Source organism: Suillus subalutaceus (assembly GCF_016647625.1).
Source record: "Suillus subalutaceus strain FC151 chromosome Unknown DFJ58scaffold_3, whole genome shotgun sequence".
Classification (NCBI taxonomy): Eukaryota; Fungi; Basidiomycota; class Agaricomycetes; order Boletales; family Suillaceae; genus Suillus; species Suillus subalutaceus.
In genome coordinates, this window is record NW_024540252.1 from 267,105 (window position 1) to 295,058 (window position 27,954).

The following is a 27,954-nucleotide window of genomic DNA, read 5'->3' on the forward strand; positions in this document are numbered from 1 at the left end:
AAGCCACACGTAAACAGAAGCGGTATACTTAAGGGGACGATATGAAAGTAACTGCAAAAGGCAGCTTCTCATCAAAACATCTGATAGTACTACGCTCTACAGAGTCTGGCACACAAATGTCCAAAAATAACACCCCGTCGGAGATTTAACTTACCATCACCGCGGCCGTGTCTGGCGCCATGGTGGACGTCATCGATACGGCTTCGTCGTACGGGCAAACGGAGCCGTTCACAACTTCTAACTGCACAGTTCGAAGCTCTTGCTATTTGCAAACTCGCAGCTGCCGAAGATGAGGATGACAAATTTATCGGTTTTGCCATTGCCGTTCACAGTACTGCCAGTAAGACCGACCAACCTAGTAGACCAATCGGCCGTTCAGCACATAATTAGGTGACTTTTCGTAGGCAAAAATATTTAATGCAGGATAAAATATATTTTCATGCATTAGGAACGTGTGCCGTGATGACGGGTGTCACTGCTTGAAATTCAACAAGGGTCTGGACATCTGCCCCCCAACAAATTCAGGGGAGCATCGAGCTCCTCAGATTAAACTTATGCTTTGTCCTTTCAGGACTTGTAACAGCGATATCCGCTGACATAATATTACGGTGTGGTATCTGCGCAGGCTCTGTTGTTCGATACTACTGCTCCTGCACTTCACGGATCCCTCGTATACTTTTGCATACTTCTATAGGCACTGGTTTGGACGCTTTGTGATGAGCCACATCTCTCTAGCGCTTGCCAAGGGATAGCGGTGCTTCCTTGTGCAGTCAGATCAGTAAGGTAAGCCCCGGTTTCAATACTGATCGCCGCCGCCGCCAACGTATGATGGGCAACTGGCATCCAATGCGAAACAACCTGTTATCATTCGGATCTTTCTCGGTTCCTTTGCAAGAATGAAAACCCTGAGCACACAAGGTCCGGACACCCTCACATCATTCACAACGAAAAGACCCCAGACCCTGCTACTGGCAATATCTTCACGTCAAGTTAAGTACATAATCCTCAACTAGTCATACTACTCACGTGTCCGTGGTGTATAAGCCAGGCTGGTCACGAGCCTAATTCTCAACGTTGAACGTTGAACCTCCACTGCCCGCACCCCCGCTACTGTCTTTTCTTCGCTGACGTCTCTCCTTCGTTACTTGACATGGCGCTTCCTGTCGCTGACGTATCAGTTAAACTTCATTCGGAACTTCGGACGTTGTGTTATTTATATCCTAGCGTGTAGCGCATTGCACAACCACGAGTGACCGACAACCATAAACTAATTTAATAAAGCGCGCCTTGAGTCCCTGGAGCAGGACAAGAGCAGCGAAAGTCACAGAAGAATGAAGTTCGGTGCGATGAAGTGCATTTGGAATTAAATGGGGGAGCTTTACTTGAGAGTTAGAAGAAGGGGGGTTCTGGACAAGCAGAAAGATGGATAACTGAACATATAACCGCGAAGCCTGCTCGAGGCCATAACATGGGCCAGAGTGTCTTGGTACAGGTTGAGTGGACTGAGGTTTCGGTCGCGCCTAGGCTATCTATCGAGAGTACTGAACTGCGAGACGGGAATACAGGCGAGTTCGAGGCGCTCAATCGTACTCCCTGCGTGATCAAGACTTATATTACTAGCAACAAAATAAATTGACATAATAAAATAAGAATTGAGTGGGGCTAATAGTTGCCACATAAGCGATCCCATTCATCTGTAAAGCAGTTCAGCAATAGAAGTACAGATTCTTCACATATGACCTACATGGCACGGTGCTCACATGTGCGCTAGTATCAGGGGGATTTTCTGCCATCACAACGGCAAGACCGTTGGATATGAAAGATTAGTCATTTCGTTAACGGGAAGATTTACACACATACGCTTCAAGGTGCCAGTCAATGTGACTGTTAGTTCAGAGTTAGTATCCTTCTTGACCACTCGATAAAAATGATGTCATACCAATGCAAGATCCAGGGGCCAGAATTGTCGGTCACCCATCGGATCACCATTTGTTGCCCATCGCTCCCAGAGTCGACCACATCACGGCGAACAGGGTTGATGTAATTGAAGGTACTGCTGCCCGCGCTCTGTACGACACTGAAGGAATGCTAATGCTCGTATCAGTACCAGCCAGAGCATGCCATTGAAGTCAGGGAGAACTTCGCCGGGAACTGTTCATGCATGTGTGGCGCGTCGCAATTGAAACCCCGCACATAAGGGGCGTGGCTATTTTGACGAGGCACTGACGAGTCTTGACACGGCTACTGACGCGCTAGTGCGACTCATTTCTATGTCCTATATTCGACTTCCACATCAAGTTGCATGGGTTCATGATCATTCCTTCGTTGATTTTATTCACCATAGGCACATATACTACTAGCTAGTCCTCAGCTAATGGTTATTTTCTTGGAACTGACGCGGCACTGACGAGCCTTGACGCGGCCACTGATGCGCCAGTGTTCTACAATACTTCTAGTCGCATCAGCCAATGACTATTTTCTCTTCCTCCCTCTTTGGACCCTCTTTGAAGCACGTCGACGCTTAACTGGTGCGCATTCTTCAGCTGGCAGTGAAGGGCGACGTTTCACGGGCGCAATCTCTTCTTCAACCGGCAGCGCAGTAAGGCTGTGACGACCAGCAATCAATGCTCCAGGGCCAGCATCAGGGTTTTCGAAGACCTTTTGTTCAAATCTCGCCCGCTCGTCACGGGATAGATGCAGGATGTGGGTTTGCTTTGGATGGTGGTGAACGCCCTTGTGAATGTAGTAGACGCCCCCTTTGTATGAATACAGCACTGACATGACACCACAGTCGACGTGTGTGAGCTGCCCGCCACAACGGCACGATGCATTCAGTTGCCCCATGATGCCTGCCCTGCGTGTCTGTGGACGCGTAACCACCTCACAGGTAGGTTCGTCACAAGTAATGACACCCAAGCAAACACGTCTCGTCTTTTTGCCTTGTGACCACGTCAGTGCCGACTCTGACCCCCACTTGTCTCCTCCTCCCGGCTGGCAAGCCCAATGTTCCCTGAGATTATCAGTTTTTGCTACCTCCTCCCACGTGAATAACCTTTCAAAATCTCCGTCCGGCCATGGGTCCCACAGGTCATCTGACAGGATCTGGTCACCAGTGGCAGATTTGGGACGTAGAGAGTCGGATGGTCGATCTGGACCGCGGCGTCGATTTGCTCGGGCTGTAGAAGGACTAGCACTTCGGGTACGCCGGCGTGACACGTATTTTGTGTCTGTGCGAAGATCAAAGATCTCCTGGGAGTGGTGTCTCATGAGTCGAGGGAGGAACGGAGTATTTGAGGCGGAGTGCACAATTTTATGTGTGATAGGAGTCGTTGGAATGTGTGGAGTACCTATGTTTTAACTATAGTGTCAGGGAGGCAAGCAAAGAGTCATCGAAGCATTGCTCACTTAAAGCGTGTGACGACCGAGTGGTCTGCACAGAGGCCGGAAGATAAGCTATTACATTACCTGTTGTACTCGTCGAATTTGAGTTCGCAAAGAGCATCAGTGGAACGGCGCACCTGAGCGGTCATAGCAGGGGATCAGGTCCCCAACCAGCGGTTGATCTGGACGATTTTGATCCCCTCTCTCGCTGGGATAGAAAAAATTGAATATATGTTTGATTAGTTCCTAGAGTATGGTTAAAACAAGTGCACTCTATATCTCAAAGCACTCACAAAAGGCATGGTATATATAGATTTCCAACAGCGCGTTACCGGTTCTGCTCTAGACTTAGTGTTGCCGCAGTTCCGGCTTATTCCGGCTTTAGCCGTGGGTGCAGCCATAGTAAGCCGAGCCATGTACCTAGTTGTAGCTTATGTAATTAGTAGCCTGGTCTGGTCCATGGAGTCCCGTTTTCGGTCTCTCAGCCAGCTTGAGCCAGTTTTAAGATTAAAATACTTGGTACGCCCCACAGAATCCGAACACCCCGTCGGAGGTTCAATTTACCATCACCGCGACCATGTCTGACATCATCGATTTGCCAAAGTTCTTAATTATGGTCGGGCAAACGGAGCCGTTGCTTCATGCACAACTAGCTGCAGAACTCGAAGCTCTTGCTATCACAGCTGCCGAAGGTGGGGATGTCAAATTTATCGGCTTTGCCATTGCCGATACTCGTTCACACTACCATTGACCAACCCATCTAGACCAAATGTTTAGCAGGTACTGGCAACCGTTCAGCACATAATTAGGTGAGGCAAAAATATCCGCTGATATAATCTCATGGTATACTTCTGCTCCTGCACTTCACAGGCTGATCGATCTGAAGAACTTGAACCATCAATTTGGCCTCTGTACAAAGCCTGTAGTGGTGATTAAGTGACGCACAACATAGCGCTTGCCAAGGAATAGCGGTGCTTCCTGGATCCTCATGCGGGAAGCCCATCAGTAAACCGGTAAGCCCCGGTTTTCAAACTGATCGCCGCCGTCACCGCCAACGTACGACTGGCAACTGGCATCCAATGCGAAACAACCTCCTGTTATCATTCGGATCTTTCCTTTGAACAACTCCAACCCTGAGCAAACAAAATCCAGATACCCGGCTCACGTCATTCACAACGAAAAGACCCCAGAATCTGCTTAACATCTTCGCTTCAAGTTAATGTTGCAGCTATCGCCAAGCAGTATTGTATGTAGTAATCTCCAACCCCCATTGCCTGCATACCGGCTCCCCCCCTCCCCCACCCCCACCCCCACCCCCACCCCCCGCTACTGTCTTTTCTTCGTTACTTAACATGGCGCTTCCTGTTCCTAACGTGGCGGTTAAACTTCATTCGGACGTTGCGTTATTTGTATCCTAGCGTGTAGCACATTAATGGGTACAATAATGTCTTATACAAGGGCGCACATTGCACAACCGCGAATAACCGACAACCGTAATTAATAAAGCGCGCCTTGAGTCCCTGGGGTAGGACAAGAGCAGGGAAAGTTACAGAAGAATGGAGTTTGGAGCGATGAAGTGCATATGAGATAAAATGGGGAAGCTTTACTTGAGAGTTAGAAGAAGGAGGTACTCTGGACAAGCAAAAAGATGGACAACTAAGCATATGACCGTGAAGCCTGCTCGAGGCCATAAAATAGACTGAGGTTTGGGTGGCGCCAGGCTATCAGTGCACTATCGAGAGGACTGAACTGCGAGATGGGAATACGGGCGAGTTTGAGGCGCTCAATTGTACTCCCCGCGTGATCAAGACTTGTATTACTAGCAATAAAATAATAAAACAAGAATTGAGTGGGGCTAATAGTTGCCATTGTAATAGATTGGACATAAGCGATCCCATTCATCTGTAAAGCAGTTCAGCAATAGAAGTACGGATTCTTCACGTATGACCTACATGGCACGGGGCTCACATGTGCGCTAGTATCAGGGGGACTTTCTGCCATTACAACGGCAAGACCACTGGATATGAAAGATTAGCCATTTCGTTCACGGGAAGATTTACACACATACGCTTCAAGGTGCCAGTCAATGTGACTGTTAGTTCAGAGTTAGTATCCTTCTTGACCACTCGATAAAAATGATGTCATACCAATGCAAGATCCAGGGGCCAGAATTGTCGGTCACCCATCGGATCACCATTTGTTGCCCATCGCTCCCAGAGTTGACCACATCGCGGCGAACCGGGTTCTCGTAATTGAAGGTACTGCTGCCCGCGCTCTGTACGACATCGAATGTATGCTAATAATCATGAATACCAGCCGAACATGCTTTCGAAGTCACGGCGAACTTACCCCATGAAGGTGTATGGGATGCTGGTACAATATATATTAGTCACGAAAATATAGAATGAATGGAAAAGACGTACAGGTCCACCTGGACCAGTTATTGCCATCGTCAACTCTACCACTTTGTTGGCCTCGAGAACGTACACACTCCCGAGTGGGAACAGCTGAGAAGGGTCTCGAGCTCCACTAAGAATTTGGAGTAGAACAGGAACGGAGGGGGCTTGGAATGTGACATTATTGACATAGAAGTTTAGGCCAGTGACGGAAACCTCGAGGTCGAGGTTGATATCTGCATTACCATACCCTTTAGTGCCAGGAGCACCGGGATTGATTAGAGTATGCAAATCGGTCTCTTGCAATGGCTTCGTGGGTGGATTATTGACCGTAGTCGGGTCAACCTTTGGGGCGCCTTTGTAGCGTAGGATAGCAGAGCCGTGGTGGGTCTTGTCCGAGTTAGGAACACCGCGTACCCAGTAGTTATCCACCGGCTGATTGGCTACGAGAACCACAGAATAGCGTTGAGCCGCAAAAATCTGGAGCTGATCTACCACCAGAGGTTCTGTCAGCACTCCATCTGCTTCAATTACATATAAGTCGTGGCCGTCGATAGAGAATAGGACATTAGAGTCGCATGACATTTGAACCAGGCGCAAGCGATATCGCTTTCCTTGCTCGATATTGATCACAGCAAGATCGGACTCCGGTCCTCCAGCATAGCGACCGAGTCCATTGATGAGTATAGACTGAGCAACAACTATCGTGCCGCGCAATGCAGGGGCTACAGTATGATACCTAGTCATCCTGATTTAATTGGGCAGATCATCCATGTTCGTAAAACTCACCAGTCGGCAAGCGTGATCACGGTACTTGCTGGGAACACATCACAGTCAGAGGGTTCATATGAACCAATTTCCCGCTCACCATCATCGACATCATACATGTATGCCAAAGGGTCTTGAGGATCATATATTACCAGGGCTCCCCTGAGACCATCGCACTGTTCCATGGGTCAGTCCTCTACTACGTATGCAAGGTTCGAGTGATACTTGCATATTGAACAGAGTAATGACTGTGATACCAGAAAGTGCCCGCCTGGTTCTGGGCGGAGAAAGAATGCAAAAATGAGTGGTTCGGCGTGATGGGGCATTGGGTGACGAAGGACGTCCCATCGGCATAGTTGCTCCCATTCTGGGAGATGCCATGCCAGTGCTGCCATACACAAGGTCAATTTTAACGACATTGTTTTTTTTTTGACACTACTTACGACACTGGTAACCCGGAACATCGAGTCATCCGTGAGGTCGTTGACCACCTCAATGTCGAAGTGATCTCCCTGTTGTGAGGTCAGCACTGGCGCCCCACAAGGAGCTCAACAAAAGTTCACCTTCTGGGCTGTAATTAAAGGTCCAGGAAACGTGCCGTCAACAAGAGTTGCTCTGTCGAAGATCAGGAGCGAGTGTCAGTGCCGTGATGATAGACTCACGAGCGTTTGAGCCCATCGGGAGCGATGACTCTATTACCTATGGTTATTCTGGTTTTGGGGCCATGTACAGCGGGCTGAGATAGCGGGTAGGACTGTGAGCGAGATACTATGGATGTAGCATTAATCAATGAGATGAGAGAAACGGCTAGAAAAAGAATCAACATCGCGGTCGTTCACGATAGATGATGTTGTTCGCGAGAGTAGTAAAAGTAGAATGCTCTTGCAGCTTTTATCTTGCAGCAGTTGGTACCTTTCGACTTTATCGGTGTGTGAACGCTCTCGCAATTTTCAGCTTTCAGCAGTAGATTGCCTGGAGGTGTTCCTGTTCGAAGCAGTTGGTACCTTTCGATTTCATCGGCGCGCGATTACTCCGCAAACGGTTTCTCGGCGCCTAGTTAGCACCAGCACCCCGGTCGTCCAGATGACGCTCCGGGAGTCAGCAACGATGATGTATTCAAGAATGTTGGCGTACCACGAAACCATAACTCAGACGAAGAAACGGTCAAGTTACTGACCCCAGGTGTTAGTGCTAGGTTGCCACAACAGCTTAAAATCATGTCCAGGAAAAGAAGAATGCCGATGTGACTAGTGGTGCCCCTCCGCCGAGCATAGCGGCTGTGCGAGAGTATCGGACTAGCATTGTAGGACGAAAACGGTCACACGCTGTGAGGTACTATGTGCTCATGGCATATCGGGACCTGTGCCACTACTAGTAGGCACTGAGACGTCTCTGCACATAATTTTGGAGGGAGGCCCGGCAGCCTTGATGATAGTTGAGGTGTGATGGTGAGACAGGCAGATAGTGAAATTGATGTTAATTTTGGAAGTCGGGCGGCCGCTGTAGTGACTATAACTAGTGAGGTACTGGGCCTGGCCTCAGGTCCTCATGAGCCAGACCCATGATAATGGCTTGGACCTGGCTTCACATGGCTCGGCTAACTAGTCTATAAAGTGAGGAAGTGAGCCATAAAGAATCTATACGAGTTCTCTGGAGGCATTAGTACACTCACGAGAACCTGAGGATAGAAGAAAGGATGAAGCAGTGGCGTCAGAAAGTCAAGGGATTGGGGCCAAGGTGTCCACGACCCGACATAAGTATCCCAATATGTCAGAGCTGTCGTGGCAAGATGCAGCGACCTGGATTGTGTTCAAAGCCGAGCAGCTATCCAAAAGCATCAAACCTCGATTCACCGTGATGGTCGAGCGTTGTCTGCAAACTTTCAACGGAGGAAAGAGATGGTGTCTAAACGGATCACAGTGTCGAGGATATCCTGATGAGAAGCTGCCTTCAGCTGCGATTGATAGATATATTCTAGGGATAGAAGCAAGGGTCAGTCGACGTTAGTTGATTACTTTATTATGCTGCATTAATACATGTACGTCGCATGTGGATGTTGTTTTAAATCATTCAAGTTGATGCTACGAAAACAGCCGTGACTAGGAGCCCGTTCGGTAACCAGTATTTGGTTCACTTTACAATATATACATAACAACTGTACGACGGCGGCATGAGCAGCCGTAGGCGGAGTCTGAAAGTGATGGGTGAGTCGATAAGGATAAGGGCAGCGATAGCATCAAAGCTCATACATAGTGCCATGATGATGGATCTTGGGCGAATACTCCAACACCCAATATTTACTACAGCCCTGATCCCCCAGGGTCCTCTCATCACTGCCCAGCTTGGTCACCAACCCGATCAAAACCAGCTAGCGCGAGCTCAAGTCTGGCAGCGTGCATTTCGCTATATTGCACTCCTAATCAATATTCTTCTCGCTGCTAGTGGTGCCGAAGTCCGGTTCGGTTCGGTTCTTAGGCCTCTAAATGCGAACACCGAACTGGACCATTGGTCGCGTTCAGGCAAGGAGGGCGAACGCTGGACCGGACCCTTATGAATGCGTTCACAAGCATTCGGTTCAAGTTCAGAACGCGTTCGAACGCTCGAACGCTACATATAATTTGACAAAAATTGCAAGAAATACATGAACCGTAAATGAGTAGCTAAATTTCGTCCTTGGCATAGTGTTCATGAGCAGCAGCAAACTCAGCTTGAACCGTTGCAGAAATGTGGCCTTGACGGTACCCACTCTTCAATAGCTGAAGGGCCTCGAATGTTGTTGGCAACAAACAATTACGGCGTGCAGTCCCAGTGATGCCGCCACTCGAAAAGGCTCGTTCAGATGCAACGGCAGAGCCTTGAATAGTGAGGTAATCCTTTGCAATGCGTGAGATGGTGGGATATTGAATGGAATGGTGCTAAAGGCATATTGAGTCAACTTGCAAGGAAATGCGATGCGAAAAAAACTCACGCCCCACCACACCACTATATTCTCAACATCCTCTAATGGGGCAGCAAGGTAGTCGTCAAGCTCCTGGCGAGGTCTTCAATTTGCGGTGTCATTTGCGACACGAGTTTTGACAGCATCGCGCATCCAGCTATGGCCGTATGACCCATGGCGAGCAAGCGAGGCAGGAGCTGCAATAGATGGCTCTGCAGCAGCGGGCGAGGAGTTGTGATGATAATATTTGTCAAAAACCTTCCGCAAGCTTCTCATGCCCTCGTCGAAGTCGTGAGGCTCCCATTTACCCTTCGCATATGCCACCTTATAGTTAGGATCAAGCGCTACATTGTACATTAGATAGGGCATCATAGTAAATAAAACACATACCGAGGCAAACAAAATAAACATCAGTTTCGTCAATCTTGTGGTACCATTTGCGAATATTGTCGAGGCCAGAGTTGATTGCAGATGAAAAGTCATCAAACTTCGAAGAACCAGCCATGTTTTGCCAAGTTTGTTGGAGATACTCGAGGACTGGAATTGCGCGCCATACAGTAGGTTCACGAGTCGCCGAAAACGATTGTTGTGCATTGGCAGGTTCCTGGTTATACAGTAGGTTAATACAACATTTGAGACTCGACTGGCCACTCGCACATACCTGAAGCACGTCGTGCATCAATTCCAACTTCTTCCATTCTTCGGCTGAAAGCTTGAATGCTGTCACAACCCTTTTAACGAATAAACGTAGGGGCGGAGACTAGGACTCAAACAAAGGTTATCTAACAAAAAAGAGGGAATAGCAGGGACGTCTTAGGATTGCTAGCAGTAAGCTAATACAAAAGAGGTTTGAACTGAAGAACTACTGACTACAACGAGCTACCTATATACATATATTGAAGCGGAGACTGAATCTGAATCTGAACTAACTAGCCAATCATTAAATAGGAAAGGGAATCGTATGATGTTCTAAATATAACTACACTATGATGTCATGGAACGTGTGATGGCTGTGCAAGGATTCTGGAAGGTTCTAGAGTCACGTGACTTAATCGCTTGAGTAAGGAAGTCAAAATCAGGAACGTCGGAAATAGAAGTAGTAGGCGCTAACGGAATAGAGAAGTTCGGGTTAGGGTTTGTGAACGTTATAGGTACAGACGCTGACTGGGCGCTAGCGACGGGCGCTTGTGATGGGCGCTTAACGGGTGTCTTACGAGTGTTCAAGAAAGAATAATGATTTGTATTTGGAACTCGTGACATTACCCCCTCTCTAGGATGAGCGTCATCGCGAATGTAGGATGGTCGGATGTTTTTCTCTCTCCATTGCTTGAATGCATCCGTATCTAGAATAGATCCTAAAATTCTTTTGGATTTGGCGGCCGTGGGATTCTTCTTATGGAAGTCTGCAATTAGAATCGGGGAGTTTTTAACATTTTCTTCTGGCTCCCATGTCGACTCTTCTATCGGATATCCTTCCCATTTTACTCGGTATTGCACTTTTCCTCGGAACTGTCGGCTATCTAGTATCTCTTCTACGACAAATTCTTCCTGATCGTCAACAATGTCTGGAGGTGGTCGGGTGGGTTGAGAATGAGGGATCAATTGAGATGCGTAATATGGAGTAAGCAACTCTACATGGAAAACCGGGTGAATCTTATAACTCTCTGGCAACTTCAATTTATAGTTCACTTCACCGGTCTTCTCTAGTATTTCAAAGGGCCCAAGACGACGATCTGACAACTTTTGACTTGGACGACGTTGTTTGATGTTTTTTGCATCTAGCCAGACCTTGTCTCCCTTTTTATACTGAGGTGCGTCTTTAACTCCTTGGTCATAGAAGCGTTTCATGCGTTCATTAACCATCTTTAGAGTATTTTCCGCATCATCTCGTGCTTCTCTTATTTGATCTGCTCTCTCATCGGCGGCGGGAATATAGGATGTGGAGTTCGGAGATATGGTGAATTCAGGATTATATCCATAGAGGACTTTGAACGGACTATGACCGGTTACTGTGACTGCATTATTATGTGAAAATTCTGCTATCGGTAGCCAAGATACCCAATCGTTTTGTCTATACGAGGCAAACATGCGCAAGTATTGTTCAACTTCTTGATTTACACGTTCTGTTTGTCCGTCTGTTCTGGGGATGATAGGAGGTCGAAGCAGACCATTTTATTCCTAATCTTTTCGACACTTGTCCCATGAACTTCGAAATGAACTGTGTTCCTCTATCCGAAATCACTTTCTTTGGTGTACCATGATGTTTCCATACGTTCTTTAGAAATAGCTCGGCAATTCCTTTCGAGTCTACGTCTTTGGTGGTGGGAATGAAATGTGATTGTTTCGAAAATCGATCAACGACAACGAATATACTGTCACATCCTTCACTCTTCGGCAAGTCCACTATCAGGTCGCATGAGATCAGTTTGCCAAGGTCCTTCTGGGACTTCATTTGGCTGTAAAGGTCCCGTTGGTCTACTGGGAAACACTTTTGTTTGTTTGCATCGATCGCAACCGTCTACATAATCATGGACATATTTCGTCATTGAAGGCCACCAATAGTTTCTGGAAATCAATTCTAAGGTTTTGGCACGTCCAGGGTGTCCAGCCGGTGGAGAGTCAGTGAAACAACTCCAATATCTCTCGGCGGATCTCTTTATCGTTTGGAACATATACCAGTCCTCGGAATAACACCAATCCGTCCTCAACATTCCATTCTTCGATTCCTCTGCGCAATTGTACCGGTGCTACTTTTAGCGTTTCTAGCGCTTTCATTACTTCGGGCTCTCGTTCTGTGCTCTTTCTTATCTTTTTCATGAGCGAACTTTCTCCTTCTATGAGAATTTGGCCTCGTTTAGCAGCTTTGATTTTGAAAAATTCCGGTTTCAACAAAATGCGGTCAGAATTATCGTTTTCTACCCCCCCTCTGTGGTCTTCTCTCCGAGATAGACGGTCGGCTTTATCATTGACTACACCAGGCTTATGTTGGAGCGTAAATTCATACTCCGCCAGGAACAAACTCCATCTGGCTTGCCTTCTTGTCAACTTCTGACTCGTCATAAAGTACTCGAGATTCTTATGATCCGTCCAGATCTCCACATGTTGGGGTTTTCCCTGCACATAGTGCCTCCACTCTTCTAACGCTCGAATGATTGCTAATAACTCCTTGTCGTGAATGTCATAGTTTCTTTCTGCATCATTCATCGATTTCGAGTAATAAGCCACTGGGTGCCATAGGCCATCTTCCATTAGTTGAGATAGAACTGCTCCTGTTGCATAGTCGGAAGCATCGGTTTCTATTTTCATCTTTTTCTCAACATCTGGCATTACTAGGACGGGAGCTTCTGTAAAACGCTTCTTTAATTCATCGAATGCGTTTTGCTGTCTCTCTGTCCAATCCCATTTGGCATCTTTTCTCAGCAAATCATTCATTGGTCTGGCGATGTCTGAGAACCCAAGTATAAATCTTCGATAGAAGTTGGCAAAGCCCATGAATGCTTGTATTTCTTTTACGCATTTGGGAACAGGCCATTTCAATACTCCTTCTACCTTGACGGGGTCCATAGATACACTGCCCTTTTCCACAATCAACCCAAGAAACTCGACTTTAGACTGTTCGAAGCTACATTTCTCAGGCTTCAAGAACAGGTCGTTCTCTTTTAATCGTTTGAGTACTTCTCGCACGACTTTCTGGTGTTGCTCTCTACTTCCATTCGTAAAGACCAAGATGTCATCGATATAAACGACCACTGTTTTGCCGTCTATTAAATCTCTGAATATTTCATTCATCATGGTCTGGAAAGTTGCTGGAGAGTTCGTCAACCCAAAATACATTACGGTTGGTTCGTGGTGACCAAAAGGCGTTTTGAAAGCTGCCTTCCACTCGTCTCCTTCTTTCATCCGAATATTATTGTACCCCCATCGTACATCCATCTTGGAGTACATCGTAGCACCAGTAAGGGCATCAATCAGGTCTTGAGATCTCGGTAGCGGATATGCATTTTTAAACCGTCTTCTCATTAAGCCTTCTATAGTCCATTACAGGTCTCAGTTTGCCATCTTTTTTGGCCACAAAGAAGAAAGGTGCTGCAACTGGAGATTGTGAATCTCTAATACGTCCTAGTGCAGTCTCGGCTTTTAACCAATCTTTCAAGGTGTCCATTTCCTTCGGTGACAAGGGGTAAGGTTTCGCGTTCGGAGGAAGATCATTGTCGTCTTTAAGATCCACAGCATGATCCCATTTCTTTCTTTCAGGGAATCGTTTGGACTCTTCTTCTGAGAACACTCCCAGGTAATCGTGAAGCCAGTCTGGAACCATCTCTTCAACAGACTTCTTCTTTTTCGTAGCTTCTTCTGCTACCTTCTGCTCCGTGGCAACCGAGGCTTTATATCTAATCCATCTTTCAGGACTATCCTCGTCTTCTACCTCTTCACAGGTCGCCTTCTTCATCTCCATGTCTTCATCGTCATCCTCTTCTGTGGGAATCAGATCCGGAATCACTTCTGCCTGTTTTTGTGCTTTTCTGTTTTCTCTATTTTTTTGTCTTTGCTCTTTTTTCGTAATACATTTAAGCGGACATCTGGATAACGAAAACTGTCCTGCATTCCAGTCTATTTCTGGATTATGATATCTTAACCAGTCAATACCGATAATAACATCATCGTTTCCTAAGTCTGTAATCATGAAGGCTGCTTTGTCTTCTACATGATCACCGATCTTTAGACTTAGTTCCGCGAAATGAGTCATTGATCCAGCGGCATTTAAAGAACCATCTATGTTCTTTACCGGAATAGGCCTTAATAATTTACGGCATATTACATCGTTCTTCTTCACAAACTTCTCATTGATAAATAATGTTGATGCACCACAGTCCACAAGTGCTTTCACGTCTGCTTGTCGATTCTTTCCTTTCAGGGTAATCGGAATGTAAAAATGCTCTGATTTCGATCACAAATATACTTCTGTTACATCCGAGAACGTAGATAAGATGGAGAAACGATTGTTCGGGTCCAAGTCCGCAGACTCTAACTCAGACCTCTCTAAAAACCCTTATCTCCTTTGGCTTTGACATAATCTTTAAACCATTGGGGCATCGAGTCTTCCTTTGGCACTTCAGTAGCCTTCACTTGCGCTTTGGGAGCGCCCTTGCAGTTTCTTGCCATATGGCCTTCTTCGCCACAACGGTAGCAGTTGAAAGAACCAGTCCTTCCTTGAGGTTTGGGAGCTCCTCTCTGCTTGTTGGCGTCGACGTCCATGGCGTTACTGTCTCTGGGACCAGCCCTTGGTTCGAAGTTTCTCGCGGCCCTGTTAGGGGTCCAGAAAGAAGTCTTCTTCTTCTCCGCATCTAACTCCTCGAAGTTTCGTCCTATTTGGATCGCATGCTCTATCAATTTCTGCATGTTGTCCTTGTCCTTGTAGGCGATGTGAGCGAGTTGTAATTTGACGCGATCTTGCAATCCTGCCCTATATTTCTGGCGTAGATCGTAGTCGGAGAATCTGGTGTGTGCAGCTTTTTGTTTGAAAGTAGCTGTGTACTCTGGGACGGAAGAAGACCCTTGTCTTAAGGAATCTAATTCTCGAACTGCCTTGCCTTCAAGGTCTTCTTGTGCCCACATGGCAGTGAAGTCTTCATCTAACTTCTTCATGGTGAGAGTTCCATCAGCGTGCTCTTCAATGTAGGACTGCGCCCATTTAGCAGCAGATCCTTTCATAAACGAAAGCATGACCGAAATTCTTTGCCTTTCTGTGATGCTGGGCCATTGCGTCATATAGAGCGCTATTTGGGTTGCCCACATCTTGGCATCGATGGAATCTTTGTCACCCGTGAATTCCGTGGGTTTAGCCATCTTGATTGAGGCTGTGGTGGAGGCGGCGGATGATCCGAAGGATGGAGAAGCGGTGAGTTTGTCGATCTCGGCTTGTTGCATCTGAATCCGTAGAGCTAGATCTTCGTTTTTGGTTTGTAGCTCGTCATTCTTGTTCTGCAGAGCCGTGACTTGATTTTGCCACAGTGCATTGTTTGCGGCGATCTGCTCTTGTACATATTGTACAAACTCTTCGCTGCTACTCGGCATTCTTGGTGCGGTTGGTTCAGACATAGTACCAGTTGTTTTCTGGAACCCGATTTACTGATGTCTGTGAAGAGCTAGTCGTAACGGCTCTTCCGGAAGGGAAAGATGGTGAAAAGGGAAGATGGGAAAGAGATACGTAATCTGGAAAACTGAAGCGGTCCCCGATATCTGATCGGATCTACCTCGTACTTCAGGGTCAAAGGGTCCTGGTAAAACCCAACTGACTCTTCCCTAGATACTGACTAAAAGAGATGTGTACGTAACAACTATACTCGCCAAGTGGGAAAACTAGAACGCCAAGGTGCTCTTCCAGCCGAAGCTTACAAGCGACCGAGTCTGGACTAGGAAATTCCTCTAAATACTCGGGTAGAGTAGCCTACGTATCGTACGAAGAAAAGTGATAGGTAAAAAGGAAATTATAGTAACGTTGAGCAGGCAGGGTCTTGGGCCAGCACTCAAAGTTGTAGTGACACGCCTAATGTCGTGAACACCTCCGTATACTGGCGGCTGCAATGTAAGGCAGGGCCTGGTATAGGACTACTAACTACGAAAATGGATAGGTATGAATGCGCTCAAGTGAGCAAAGGGGGAGAGTGATGAAATCAAAGGATCACAGCGGTTAAGCCGGGCAATGTGAAACGTGTAACGGTTCTGTTTTGATTGAGGATCGCGGCGTTTCGCAAGATGCTCAGATCAAAAGAGAAAAAGTGTGCAAGCGGTAATGCGTGGAGTCGGAGTCCCCTATAGTTCAAACCTAATGTCACAACCCTTTTAACGAATAAACGTAGGGGCGGAGACTAGGACTCAAACAAAGGTTATCTAACAAAAAAGAGGGAATAGCAGGGACGTCTTAGGATTGCTAGCAGTAAGCTAATACAAAAGAGGTTTGAACTGAAGAACTACTGACTACAACGAGCTACCTATATACATATATTGAAGCGGAGACTGAATCTGAATCTGAACTAACTAGCCAATCATTAAATAGGAAAGGGAATCGTACGATGTTCTAAATATAACTACACTATGATGTCATGGAACGTGTGATGGCTGTGCAAGGATTCTGGAAGGTTCTAGAGTCACGTGACTTAATCGCTTGAGTAAGGAAGTCAAAATCAGGAACGTCGGAAATAGAAGTAGTAGGCGCTAACGGAATAGAGAAGTTCGGGTTAGGGTTTGTGAACGTTACAGGTACAGACGCTGACTGGGCGCTAGCGACGGGCGCTTGTGATGGGCGCTTAACGGGTGTCTTACGAGTGTTCAAGAAAGAATAATGATTTGTATTTGGAACTCGTGACAAATGCTCCATATGACTTGCCCTGCAAGTTTGGGACTTCATCGCTGTCATCCGCCAGTTGTATGAATCTATTCACCCCCTGCGGCAGATCAAATTGAGTTAGTATTGGGCATAGGCACAGTAATAGAAACCAACTTACTTTGCGTAGCTTAAGGGTGCGCTCCAACATACCAAAGAGTGAGGCCCATCGCGTGCGAATCCATTTCAAAAGCTCAAGCTTCGGCTCATTGACCTTGACACAACACTGTTGAAAAAAAGTGCGTGCTTGGGGAGATTTCCGAATCTGTGTAACAAGTGCGAGGGCTTTTCCTGCGGTGTCGGCAACCTCAAAATCAGTTGTTTCATCATCATCATCTTCATCGGCCATGTTCTTGAGGAGCACGCTTGCTGGTGTGGGTGCGACCTCCTCAACAAAGTGTTTCGCAGCTAAGTGCAAGGTGTGCTCCGTACAGCTGAATAGTAGACATCAATATATATAAATCACGATATTAAATAGTTCACTTACCGCACACGGTGTTCCCCAGCAATCCATTTCTTGCCGGAAGGGTCGATAGCAAGTGCAACAGTCTGAATTGCTGTGTCGTTGTTGGTAGCATTGTCAGCTGTAAACCATCCAACCTTAGTGCGGATGCCATAGTTATTGATAGTTTCAATCAGGATTCTTCCAATGTTGCTCCCACTGTGATTGCCGTTGATGATGGTGAATGCAAGCTGCTCTGTCTTCAACTCCCACTCATGAGGTTTCCCAGCTGGGGAGTCAATATAATGCGCGGTGACGGAGAGAAAAGGTACCCCAGGTTCGGAGGTCCATGAGTCGAACATGATCGAAATCTTGCTATCAACTTGCTTAAGTTTCTCCTTGACACGTTGAACGGCAAGCTGCGCCCGTTCAAGAATTTCATCTCGAGTCTTGGTGCGGTGAGGAATATCCCTGTCTGAAAGGGAAGGCCGGAGGTATTGAAGGAGCCGGCAAAAGGGTCCCTTGTCAACGAGTTGGAATGCCTATCTATGGCATGAACATCCTAAGTCACGATTACAAAAAAAAAAACTCACCTTGTCCTCAGACACGATAAGTTCAACAATGTAATCCATTAGACCGGTCTTGGTGAATTCAGGAATTTTAGGCGTGAGGGAGGCATCTAACGTTTTCTGCAAGTCGTCGGTTGCTTTGCAGTTAGGAGGTATCGCCCGATCATGCATCTTGATACCTCGTTCTTTGCAGCGGTCGCGGTATATTGGAAAGTGACACTTCGCATTTCGAGCGATATGGGTGCGGCGAGTCGAAACACTGCCTTTGAAAAAGCACTGATTGGTGGGTACATCATTGGCTCTTGAATTGACAAAGTTAGTTATGTGTGTGACGTTCAAAGTAAAAGTAAAAACATACCTGCATATCTCGCACCACCAGCCATCTTCGGGTTCTTGGGTGTGCGGATTGATGCGTCCCTTCTCCTGAGTAAATACTACCTTCAAATCCCCACTGCGCTCCTCTTTCTTCTTATGCTTGCGATCCTCACAGTCCTTGTCTCCAAATACCTTGGTCCACTCGTAAGCTTCCTCTTTGTCATTGTCTTCGGCCTCTTCTTCATCATCTGAACAATCCTCTAGCGCAGGGGGTTCGTCGTCATCGTCATCATGGTGACGGACCAGACGGGACCCATGTTGCACTCGCTTGGGTGCAGGCTGTCCTTGGGGAGGCGCTGGAGCCACTCGTTTGGCTGGAGCCGTGTTGCCAGCATCGCGGATTTTTTCTGTCGGTTTAACAGCTCAGCCTGAGCGAGACACAAAGGCAGTTAGCTTGCCATTGGATGCAGGAGGCGGAGGTGGAGGAAGCATGGGCGTGTCATCGTCAGGATCATTGTACCAATCGATGGCACTAGCATCCTTGAGTTGGCCGTCAGATCCAAGTGCGCACAACATTTGTGCAGCAAGGAGGGTGAAGATTGAACCTGTAGTAAGTAGCTCATTTATTCCAAATTTTATGATAAGAGATCAAAAAAATGACGCACCTTGAACATCCTGTTGCCATGCAATTACTTGGTGTTGAAGCTTGAAGTACCAGAACGAGAAACCTGAGAATATGTTCTGAAAATAAAGTCCATTGAAGTCTGAATAAAGATTAACATTTGTTTAACATTAGGCTTACCAGAACATCGAGTAGATTACCAGGGAAGTCAGATCTCACCAATGGAAATGTGTTGGGTGTTTTGGCTGCGAAGTCCAATCCGCTGTTGATTGTCCCGAGATCGATCGACATGCCGGTTGCCAGAAGATCAGAGCAGATATATTGGTGGATCATGCAAAGAATATGAGAACACGTTCGGACGGGTTCGAACGGGTTCACAGTATTCAGGCAGCAGCCGAACGCTGAACTTAATAATCGGTTCGGTCCTTATACTATTTCGAACCTAGGACCGAACCCACGGTCTGGTCCGGGAGGGTTCAGGTCCGAACCGAAGTTCAGAACCGGACTGCGGCATCACTACTCGCTGCTGCAACTCACTTGATCATATTAATACAAATCCCCGATGATCCAGAACCTTACCACACATCTGCACTTACCGGTCAAGAATGGGTGATTGAACTCATTGTTGGCCACCCTGAACGAATGCGTTGTGAGCTCGGTGTGCATGTGCATGTATTTGAGGGTCTGGTAAACGAGCTTCGTGCACTCGGTCACACAGACTCACGCCATGTCTCCCTAGAGGAGCAACTTGCAATTTTTCTCTACACGTGTGTCACAGGGCTTACTATAAGACATGTCGGGGAGCGCTTTCAGCGTTCAAATGAAACAATTTCAAAGTAAGTTTTATCTATTTGTTCAACATTGATGCCTACTGATCACTCCTTCATAGCTACTTTTGCAAGATGCTTGACATTCTATCCTCCCACCCATTCTACACACAATACGTTCATCTTCCTGCAGATGATGCACCGGTTTCCTCTAAAATTCGTGACAACCCAAAGCGCTGGCCATATTTCATGGACGCTATTGGCGCCATTGATGGCAGCCATATTCATGCATTCCCCCGCTCATATGACCGTCACCTCTATCAGAACCGCAAAGGTTTTGTGTCACAAAATTGCCTTTTCAGCTGTGATTTCGACCTCAAGTTTACCTATGCGCTTACTGGCTGGGAAGGATCGGCAACTGATGCACATCTTTGGGATGAAGCTCTTGAGGGGGGCTTGAAGCTTCCGCCTGGCAAGTACTTTCTTGCTGATGCTGGGTTCCCCTCGCGCCCTGAGCTCCTAGTGCCTTATCGCGGTGTCCGCTACCATCTTGCAGAATGGGGGCGCGCCAGCATTAGGTGAGACTACTTTTTTTCAACATGGGCTCGAATTGACGCTATCTTTTAGACCACTCAATAAGGAAGAGTTGTTTAATCTTCGACATGCCTCGGCGCGCAATGTGATTGAACGTATTTTTGGCGTCTTGAAGCACCGTTTTCGTATTCTGCTACTTGCACCAGAGTATAAAATGGAGATACAAGCACGCATCCCTGCTGCGCTTTGTGTACTCCACAATTATATATCCATCAACGACCCAAACGAAGGGGATATCCCACAAGCTACTGTTGTCAACGACAACCCCACGCATCAGGGACAGCCTGATGAAGCTGATCCTGACGATATGGACACAGATGTGCATGCGCATGCAAGCGCAAATTCAAATGCGCTGCGTAATCACATAGCAACACAGATGTGGGATGACTACCAAGCTTACTTGCAGGGGCGAGACGATGACGATGACCTTGACCTTGACCTTGACACATTGGATATGGGTGAGCTTGACTTAGATGATGATTCCGACATCGAGCAGATAGACAAATGATGACCATTGACAACTTCATGTATCCTACATACAAGACATACAAGAACAACGAGTGATATGCATGATGTGGCGATTGAGTAGAAATGGAAGTACGAGATATTGGATGCGGTAGGGTTGCAAATTCACGACCTGCCTTGCCTCCACGAGGATTGAACATAAGAATGGTATGCGCAGCTCAGGCTGCGTGATGTTCAAGTAAGAAGAACAAGTGATCGGACTCCTCATGAATGCATGCACAAGCGCCAGCTTATCATCCAGCGACAAGTCCTCCTCATCCTGCATGCTCTGCAAGGCACGCGATCTTTCATCGGCTACGCGGCTTTCGTCAGTGACAGTGAACGATGTTGTGATAGAGTCCGATAGGCGGTTGATTGTGCCTTGCAGGTTCATCAATGCAGCGGTGTTGGCAGCCTCCTTTATGCCCTTGTTAGAGGTTACACGTGTCTTGTTGGTGCCGATGGCGCTATGTTTTTTACCCTGCACCGAAAGCTTCGGCTTCTTCAAGTCCATCTCTGAGTGTGCGTGTGGCGCCTCTGACATAGCTACTTCTGACGTCGGCGCGTAAGAGGTGACAGAGGGAGGTGCACTTTCAAAAATCATGTCATTATGAGAGCGCTTTCCGGAATTCCCAGAGCTGGATACAGGGGGAGCAGCCATCACAGAGGTTGAGGCTACCGGTGCAGGAATATGAAGGGGTGGAATCCCCCATGTGAAATCTTTAGCGGTAGCCGCCACGCTCACATCAAGAGCGCTGGAGTCGCTAGTAGGAGCACCCGCCCCACCAGGCTGAGTAGAGGAACCTGGCACTGGCGCATTTTCTGTGGCAGCTTCAGTGGCTGCCAGTGCAGCAGGATTATAGGCTGCCGCCCCATGAGCAGCACTGACACGCGTCAGAATTTGCTCCATCTTGGTATAGAACCTCCATCCACGTTTGAACTGCTTCATACCGGAGTTGGACTGTTAACAGATCAGTGAGTGTTGTGCGGAGATCAGAGTATGATCACATACCAATTTGCCAACATAATCTGACCATGCATCTTCAGCGGCTTTCCCCTGAATATTGGCCCCAACCACAGGATCCCAATGAACACCCGATTTCTGCAGGTATTTGTTGATTTGAGTGTACCCAGACTTCAACTGATTAAGATCAGTGAGATGGTGGTGGTGGCTGAGTGGGATGAGAGATACATACTGTATTCCATTTGCCTCTGCAATGTATTCCTGTCTTTGTGGCGCCTTGAGTTTTCAAGTTCTTGGTACGGAGATCAGCAGCAGCATCATTGAATGTCAAAAGCTTGAAGGTCACGCCACCTAACTTTGATCGATGCAGGATAAGATAATCTAGCATCGCCATAGTCTCTGCATCATTCCAGTGGGCATTCTCAGCCTTAGGGTCTTGTTGTGTCATCTGCATGATCTGGAATTGGGTGCAGAGGATAATGACAGTAGCAGCAGCAAAGACACGCTTTCGATACTCGAAATCGATATGACTGGCAGGAGCATATGTGGTCATGGTCGGAAGCAAAGATATTTCCGACTCCGCCTACGGCTGCTCATGCCGCCGTCGTACAGTTGTTATGTATATATTGTAAAGTGAACCAAATACTGGTTACCGAACGGGCTCTAGCTAAGTCACTAGTGGCAGTGTTGTTACCCAAGGTTAGGGTCAGAACTTTGTGATTGGTCAATGTAAATTGCACGACTAATTACTCAGTTTGGCTACTCGATCCCTTCAATCGTCGCGGTGAGATCGCAAGCACTTGAAGCAGGGTCTCTTGATTCACACAAGATGTCTAATACAACACATGAATCGCAGACATTCTCTGCTGAATCATACTTTGAAACACAATCACAACCTCCTTCACTCGTCGCCGACATAGAGGGAGTTCACGAATTTATTCAACGGCAACAACAGGCTAACCGATCCGTCGTGCTTGTAACGGTGAGAGTCATTATCACAAGTGCTCGCGTCATGCACCCTGAACTCGAACCAGAGCGGAGGGACCACCGTACCACTGGAGCTCAATGTGTAAGAACGAGCAACCACCCCCAGCCGCACAGGGTCACTGACCTCATGTCCACTAAATGTGCAGCGTCCGCTTCCTCGATAATTTCAGCGCCGGTACATGTTATTTTTCTTTTCGTTATATTTTGCCAACCATCATGCACTGGCAGGTACCCGAGGTGCAACGTCCGCCGAATATTTCCTCAAAGCTGGTTATGCCGTCATATTCATGCATCGCCAATTCAGCCTGCAACCCTTTAGCCGACATTATTCCCACTCTACCAACCCATTCCTCAACTTTCTCGAGATTGATGCTGCATTGCCGTCGTCCTCGACTATTGACTCGGCATTCCCGTACTCAAATGACCCTCCACCCACGACACCGGCACCGCAAATCACTGTAACCACTGCTGAGCGCGCCAAACTATTTTCTGTGCTCCGTGCATACAAAGCAGTGCATGCCCAAGGAACCCTACACATGGTCTCGTTCGTTACCGTCAACGAGTATCTTTGGCTACTGCGCGCAATCAGTAGAGAGATGAGCATACTAGGAAGAAAGGCGATGTATTATCTTGCTGCCGCCGTTAGTGATTTCTTCTTACCGCAGCAGAGATTAGTAAGTGGTCACACCTTGTCCCAGCGAAAGATGTTGACAATAGCGACGGTCAGTCGGAACATAAGATACAATCTGGAAAGGGTAACCTATCCATAGAAATGGATCAAGTACCAAAGATCTTAAAGCCACTTGTGTCGGAATGGAACCCAGAAGGGTTCATTGTCTCCTTTAAGGTACGTTTGCTTCAAATTTTTACCGTGTCATTTGACCGATATATTTTCCCAGCTCGAAACTGACGAGACGATTCTGATACCGAAAGCCCAACAAGCGCTTGAGCGTTATGGGCACCAGGTGGTGATCGGAAACGATCTCCATCACCGTAAGCACCGCGTCGTGTTGATATCTCCTGTGGTGCAGGCAGACGGTACAAAGAAATCGGACGGAGTCCTCGTATCTCAACCAAAATATGCGGTATTCTGGATAGAAATTGATTCTGATCAACCATCCAACCATCCCAAGGAAATAGAGGAAGACATCATCGAAGAATTGCTTGAACGGCACAATACATGGATCGAAGGCTCATGAGCGGGAGACATTCTGATCTATAGCAATGTGTTGCATGTAATATTATATATAGAATTACGGGGTTTTGATATCTTCCCGAGCGAAAGTAAAATCAAGGGTGTCTGATAAGTTTCTTAATTTAACATGGATGCGCCCGAGTCCAGTGAAACTCCAGCCGACAGCAACAACATTCATCCTAGCTTACGGCTTGAGGGATGAAACGAGTATATCGTAAGGTTCATAGCATCTGGTTGCTGACATGTTATCTTGGGGGAGTCTACAAATAAGACTGAGAGATCTTTTCAGGCAAGCGTCCTCTTTAGCCCTTTTGGTGGAGTAGAAGGCGGTCGGGGCTGGTCTTCAAAGGACAGTTCGGGTAGCTCGATGGTAGGTGAGTGATCTTGATCGAAAGGCGGGATATCGACGCTATGTGGCTGACGCTCGGGAATACTTGATGGTTGATTATTCACGGGAAGCTGTTCTTGGGCTAGATGTGGAATGCCGGCGAATGTACTCTGCACCTAAGTCGTGTGAGTTGTAGTTGCGTTGTAAGAATAGACCGCACTCACCCACGGCTTTGAATCGCCACATGCATGGTGCGCCGCTAGCGGGCAACAGACCGAACATAGCACAACAAACTTCTCTGTGTTCGGTACTCTGAACTGCATCACGACAGGAGGGGGAAGAAATTTCGATGGTGCAGCAGCGACGAAGGTGCATGTCGCATGCAACGCGCTGACAGTAGTCATCTCGCCCTGCTTGTGCTTGGTAGCTGACTTGGCTTTCGACCACCAGAGATACGACTTTGAGAACAACGAGAGTACACGGGACCAGAGTCTGTTGAACGGTCTTGGTTCGTCTTTGTGGACCTCCGATGAGCTTTGCTTGAGCCTGGCTGATGAGCGATGCTGAAGAACTACGGAGACCATGAGGAGACCCATGCCAATTATAGAGATTGCGAGAATGACGATGCTTGCGACATGAAATGAGCCTTGATTGTCCTGGGCCGAGCGGGAAGGACTGGATGTAGATGCAACTGGGAAGCTAGCTGTATTGGTGTCATTAGAGGGTGCCATGATAGATGGAACCGAGAGTCGGTCAACACTTTGCTCAGCTTGGTCCTACTCAGACCTTAACATCCTTCCAATTTCAACTTGAAGATGGGAATATGAGGCTGACAATTCTGTCAACTCCAATGCACGGAAATTTTCACACTTGGCTTAGCGTATTACGATTCGATTCTCGTCACTAATCACTGACCCACGCCCGTGGACACACTTGGGTCACGCAGCATAAATTTTTGGATGACCTGTGACTGCGGTACAGGCTAAAGCTTGGCAACATTGATGGTTGTGACCATCATGATAGCCATTGCACAGCCCTGCGAAGTTTTGCGGCTGCGCGACTGCGCTTCCCGAAAAGAACTGTTTAAATAACATGTACAACTTAAGCTTGATCTCCAACGGCCATCAAGACTACCCTTAAACAACGAATAATTCACCATGGAAGAAGAAGTAGCTGCCCTCGTAAGTCCAATTCTATTGCCGTGTCTAGCAAGCTCATGATCAAACTTGTCAGGTTATCGACAATGGTTCCGGCATGTGCAAGGCTGGCTGTAAGTTATCCTCGATCTAATCTGTTACACTCTCTGATAAGCCTTCTCGCAGTTGCTGGTGATTCAATACGATTCATGGTGTTGTATGGATACACAACTGACTGCATTATCTAGGCGACGATGCTCCTCGTGCCGTCTTTCCGTACGTTTTCACATCCGTATCACCATTATGCGCGGGGTATTCACAGGAATTGCACAGCTCGATCGTTGGTCGCCCGCGCCATCAAGGTGTCATGGTTGGTATGGGACAGAAAGACTCTTATGTCGGGTATGCTTCGCCGCAGTCGTAGTCGTCGTCAGCTTACATCTGCCCAGTGATGAGGCCCAATCTAAGCGTGGTATTCTGACGCTCAAGTATCCCATCGAGCACGGTATCGTCACAAACTGGGATGACATGGAGAAGATCTGGCATCACACTTTCTACAACGAGCTTCGTGTAGCCCCGGAGGAACATCCTGTCTTGCTCACAGAGGCTCCTCTCAACCCTAAAGCCAACCGTGAAAAGATGACTCAAATCATGTTCGAGACATTCAATGCACCTGCATTCTATGTCTCAATCCAGGCTGTCTTATCACTGTACGCTTCTGGTCGTACCACCGGTATTGTCATGGACTCTGGTGATGGTGTCACCCACACTGTGCCTATCTACGAAGGTTTCTCTCTTCCACACGCCATCCTCCGTCTCGATCTTGCTGGTCGTGATCTCACCGACTATCTCATCAAGAACTTAATCGAACGTGGTTACTCTTTCACGACGACCGCCGAACGTGAAATCGTCCGCGACATCAAGGAGAAGCTGTGTTACGTCGCCCTCGACTTTGAGCAGGAGATGCAAACTGCTGCACAGTCATCAGCCCTCGAGAAAAGCTACGAACTTCCTGATGGGCAGGTTATCACTATCGGTAACGAGCGGTAAGATGATCCACTGTCGATCATTGGTCATCATCTCATATAATCGTCAAAGATTCCGTGCACCTGAAGCTCTCTTCCAGCCTGCATTCCTTGGTCTTGAAGCTGCAGGTATCCATGAGACGACGTAAGCAAACATATTAATTACCAAGAGCGTTGTCCGATCTAATACATCTTCTAGATACAACTCGATCTACAAGTGCGATCTTGATATTCGCCGTGACCTGTATGGCAACGTCGTGCTGTCGGGTGGTACTACCATGTTCCCTGGTATCGCCGACCGTATGCAGAAGGAATTGACCTCGCTCTCGCCATCAAGCGTGAAGGTTCGTGCCAGACTTTCGGATGTGAGACATAATTCTTATTCACTATCGTTCTTAGGTCAAGATCGTCGCTCCCCCTGAGCGGAAATACTCCGTCTGGATCGGTGGTTCCATCTTGGCTTCCCTGTCCACTTTCCAGAACCTGTGGTGTTCAAAGCAGGAGTACGACGAGTCCGGTCCTGGTATCGTCCATCGCAGTGCGTATTTCTTTCCATATCTCTACCTATCGATCTCAATGTTCCATTCAATTCTACCACAGAGTGCTTCTAAACATAATCAAAGAAGCAGTGAAAATGAATCGTGTTTCCGCTGTATTAGAATGCCATTGCTTTTTGTTTTCTACAATTTTGAGACACACTCACATACGTTAATCCTGGATGTTGCAGTTTACTTTTACTCTTTTCAATAGTTTGCGACACATTTTCTCGAGTGGATATCACTTCTTACTGCACTGCGGCACCTCACCAGGCTCACCTACTGCCAGCTGGGTGAACAAACAAGATAACTCATTATGTAACAGGTTCTTATGGTGCCTGGCCCTGAGACCTTTTTTCGCCAATGTCATTTGTTAGCCAGTCTTACAGTGTTCATTTGACACAACACCTGTTGAAGCTGCCCTGCGGGTGGAATCATAGACTCGTGACCAGTCCGTCTACCGTCGATGGACTGGTAAATCTGGGTTTACATTTGGATAGTGCGCGGAGTAATCACATGACGGAAAAGCCTTTTCGGGAGTTAGATAAGTCTTTGCTAAGTTCTCGATTACATACCGAACGTGTCGTTCAGGTAACATTGCTCGTCCACTCCGGCAGCGATCAGCTCTCGTTCCACTGGTCACTGCAGGGCAGCGTCACGTTGCACTCGGACTATGATTTGAATTCAAACTTCGGCTTCTTCTGAGATAGTACTGGTCCTAAGCGCTGTTCTCAAGGGGAAAATGTCTCAAGGATGGTCCTGGGATGACGGGGACCTCTCGATGCTCATTCACATTGATGTCAACCGGTCTGTAGTACCTGCCTTCGGGAACTGAGAAGCAATTGGCAGGAAATGGGAGGTTGGAAATGGTGTTGAATTTTCTATGGGAGGATCCCCGAAGTCATGCGCGCATTTTCAAGTGGATGCATCCGCATGCCCTCATTCAATGTTGCAAGAATGGCTTCTAGCTGGAATACTCGTGGAACAATGGTTGTAGTTGTGAGGATGTACACGAGCAGGCAAGCGCGTAACACATCCGTCTTATCCTTATCACTGAGGGTTTCGATATGATCGGTAGGGAGCCGTTTTTGTATCAGGCTATC

General features: G+C 47.3%; 7 protein-coding genes across 7 annotated transcripts; 2 read left to right on the plus strand and 5 right to left on the minus strand.

The window, feature by feature from the left end:
• Nucleotides 1-2,288: 2,288 nt before the first annotated feature.
• DFJ58DRAFT_756335 (uncharacterized protein) lies at nt 2,289-3,626 on the minus strand. Its single transcript, XM_041388117.1, has 3 exons — nt 3,519-3,626; nt 3,406-3,465; nt 2,289-3,347 (listed from the first exon to the last, which is right to left on the minus strand). The coding sequence occupies exon 3, from the start codon at nt 3,265-3,267 to the stop codon at nt 2,473-2,475; it is 795 nt and encodes a 264-aa protein (XP_041250506.1). The 5' UTR covers nt 3,268-3,347; nt 3,406-3,465; nt 3,519-3,626; the 3' UTR covers nt 2,289-2,472.
• A 325-nt stretch (nt 3,627-3,951) lies between these two features.
• DFJ58DRAFT_756337 (uncharacterized protein) lies at nt 3,952-4,646 on the minus strand. The gene is made up of 4 exons (XM_041388118.1): nt 4,415-4,646; nt 4,250-4,359; nt 4,134-4,218; nt 3,952-4,064 (listed from the first exon to the last, which is right to left on the minus strand). The coding sequence occupies exons 1-4, from the start codon at nt 4,455-4,457 to the stop codon at nt 4,021-4,023; spliced, it is 282 nt and encodes a 93-aa protein (XP_041250507.1). The 5' UTR covers nt 4,458-4,646; the 3' UTR covers nt 3,952-4,020.
• A 590-nt stretch (nt 4,647-5,236) lies between these two features.
• Nucleotides 5,237-7,371, minus strand: DFJ58DRAFT_650084 (laccase; the record flags this gene model as incomplete). Its single annotated transcript, XM_041381555.1, has 12 exons — nt 5,237-5,283; nt 5,334-5,398; nt 5,450-5,473; nt 5,529-5,677; nt 5,731-5,751; nt 5,805-6,516; nt 6,567-6,594; nt 6,646-6,721; nt 6,784-6,933; nt 6,989-7,057; nt 7,109-7,160; nt 7,208-7,371. The coding sequence occupies 12 exons, from the start codon at nt 7,369-7,371 to the stop codon at nt 5,237-5,239; spliced, it is 1,557 nt and encodes a 518-aa protein (XP_041250508.1).
• A 13,059-nt stretch (nt 7,372-20,430) lies between these two features.
• On the minus strand, nt 20,431-22,197 carry DFJ58DRAFT_909954 (uncharacterized protein; the record flags this gene model as incomplete). The annotated part of the gene is made up of 5 exons (XM_041395165.1): nt 20,431-20,475; nt 20,577-20,644; nt 20,726-21,641; nt 21,693-21,821; nt 21,877-22,197. 5 exons carry the CDS (start codon nt 22,195-22,197, stop codon nt 20,431-20,433), a joined length of 1,479 nt encoding a protein of 492 aa, XP_041250509.1.
• A 104-nt stretch (nt 22,198-22,301) lies between these two features.
• DFJ58DRAFT_756345 (phosphopantothenate-cysteine ligase) lies at nt 22,302-23,932 on the plus strand. The gene is made up of 6 exons (XM_041388119.1): nt 22,302-22,626; nt 22,679-22,713; nt 22,778-22,806; nt 22,860-23,305; nt 23,359-23,478; nt 23,531-23,932. The coding sequence occupies exons 1-6, from the start codon at nt 22,474-22,476 to the stop codon at nt 23,828-23,830; spliced, it is 1,083 nt and encodes a 360-aa protein (XP_041250510.1). The 5' UTR covers nt 22,302-22,473; the 3' UTR covers nt 23,831-23,932.
• Nucleotides 23,933-24,993, minus strand: DFJ58DRAFT_909956 (uncharacterized protein). The gene is made up of 2 exons (XM_041395166.1): nt 24,379-24,993; nt 23,933-24,330 (listed from the first exon to the last, which is right to left on the minus strand). The coding sequence occupies exons 1-2, from the start codon at nt 24,883-24,885 to the stop codon at nt 24,112-24,114; spliced, it is 726 nt and encodes a 241-aa protein (XP_041250511.1). The 5' UTR covers nt 24,886-24,993; the 3' UTR covers nt 23,933-24,111.
• Nucleotides 24,994-25,032: 39 nt separating this feature from the next.
• On the plus strand, nt 25,033-27,070 carry DFJ58DRAFT_255312 (actin). The gene is made up of 10 exons (XM_041379492.1): nt 25,033-25,335; nt 25,388-25,424; nt 25,477-25,482; nt 25,539-25,566; nt 25,624-25,692; nt 25,740-26,336; nt 26,389-26,460; nt 26,515-26,659; nt 26,715-26,853; nt 26,916-27,070. The coding sequence occupies exons 1-10, from the start codon at nt 25,312-25,314 to the stop codon at nt 26,924-26,926; spliced, it is 1,128 nt and encodes a 375-aa protein (XP_041250512.1). The 5' UTR covers nt 25,033-25,311; the 3' UTR covers nt 26,927-27,070.
• The last annotated feature ends 884 nt before the right edge of the window (nt 27,071-27,954 follow it).

Excerpts from the sequence above, each read along its gene's own strand:
- DFJ58DRAFT_756335 (XM_041388117.1), bottom strand. The coding sequence starts at position 3,267 with ATGAGACACCACTCCCAGGAGATCTTTGATCTTCGCACAGACACAAAA.
- DFJ58DRAFT_756337 (XM_041388118.1), bottom strand. The coding sequence starts at position 4,457 with ATGCCAGTTGCCAGTCGTACGTTGGCGGTGACGGCGGCGATCA. Across the intron at positions 4,219-4,249 it reads TTCTTCAGATCGATCAGCCT|ATTATATCAGCGGATATTTT; the intron begins GTGAAGTGCAGG and ends GTATACCATGAG. Across the intron at positions 4,065-4,133 it reads CATTTGGTCTAGATGGGTTG|CTGTGATAGCAAGAGCTTCG; the intron begins GTCAATGGTAGT and ends CACCTTCGGCAG.
- DFJ58DRAFT_756345 (XM_041388119.1), top strand. The coding sequence starts at position 22,474 with ATGTCTAATACAACACATGAATCGCAGACATTCTCTGCTGAATCATAC. Across the intron at positions 22,627-22,678 it reads GATCCGTCGTGCTTGTAACG|AGCGGAGGGACCACCGTACC; the intron begins GTGAGAGTCATT and ends AACTCGAACCAG. Across the intron at positions 22,807-22,859 it reads CCTCGATAATTTCAGCGCCG|GTACCCGAGGTGCAACGTCC; the intron begins GTACATGTTATT and ends ATGCACTGGCAG.
- DFJ58DRAFT_909956 (XM_041395166.1), bottom strand. The coding sequence starts at position 24,885 with ATGGCACCCTCTAATGACACCAATACAGCTAGCTTCCCAGTTGCATCT. Across the intron at positions 24,331-24,378 it reads GTGGCGATTCAAAGCCGTGG|GTGCAGAGTACATTCGCCGG; the intron begins GTGAGTGCGGTC and ends CACACGACTTAG.
- DFJ58DRAFT_255312 (XM_041379492.1), top strand. The coding sequence starts at position 25,312 with ATGGAAGAAGAAGTAGCTGCCCTC. Across the intron at positions 25,567-25,623 it reads GCTCCTCGTGCCGTCTTTCC|CTCGATCGTTGGTCGCCCGC; the intron begins GTACGTTTTCAC and ends GGAATTGCACAG. Across the intron at positions 25,693-25,739 it reads CAGAAAGACTCTTATGTCGG|TGATGAGGCCCAATCTAAGC; the intron begins GTATGCTTCGCC and ends ACATCTGCCCAG.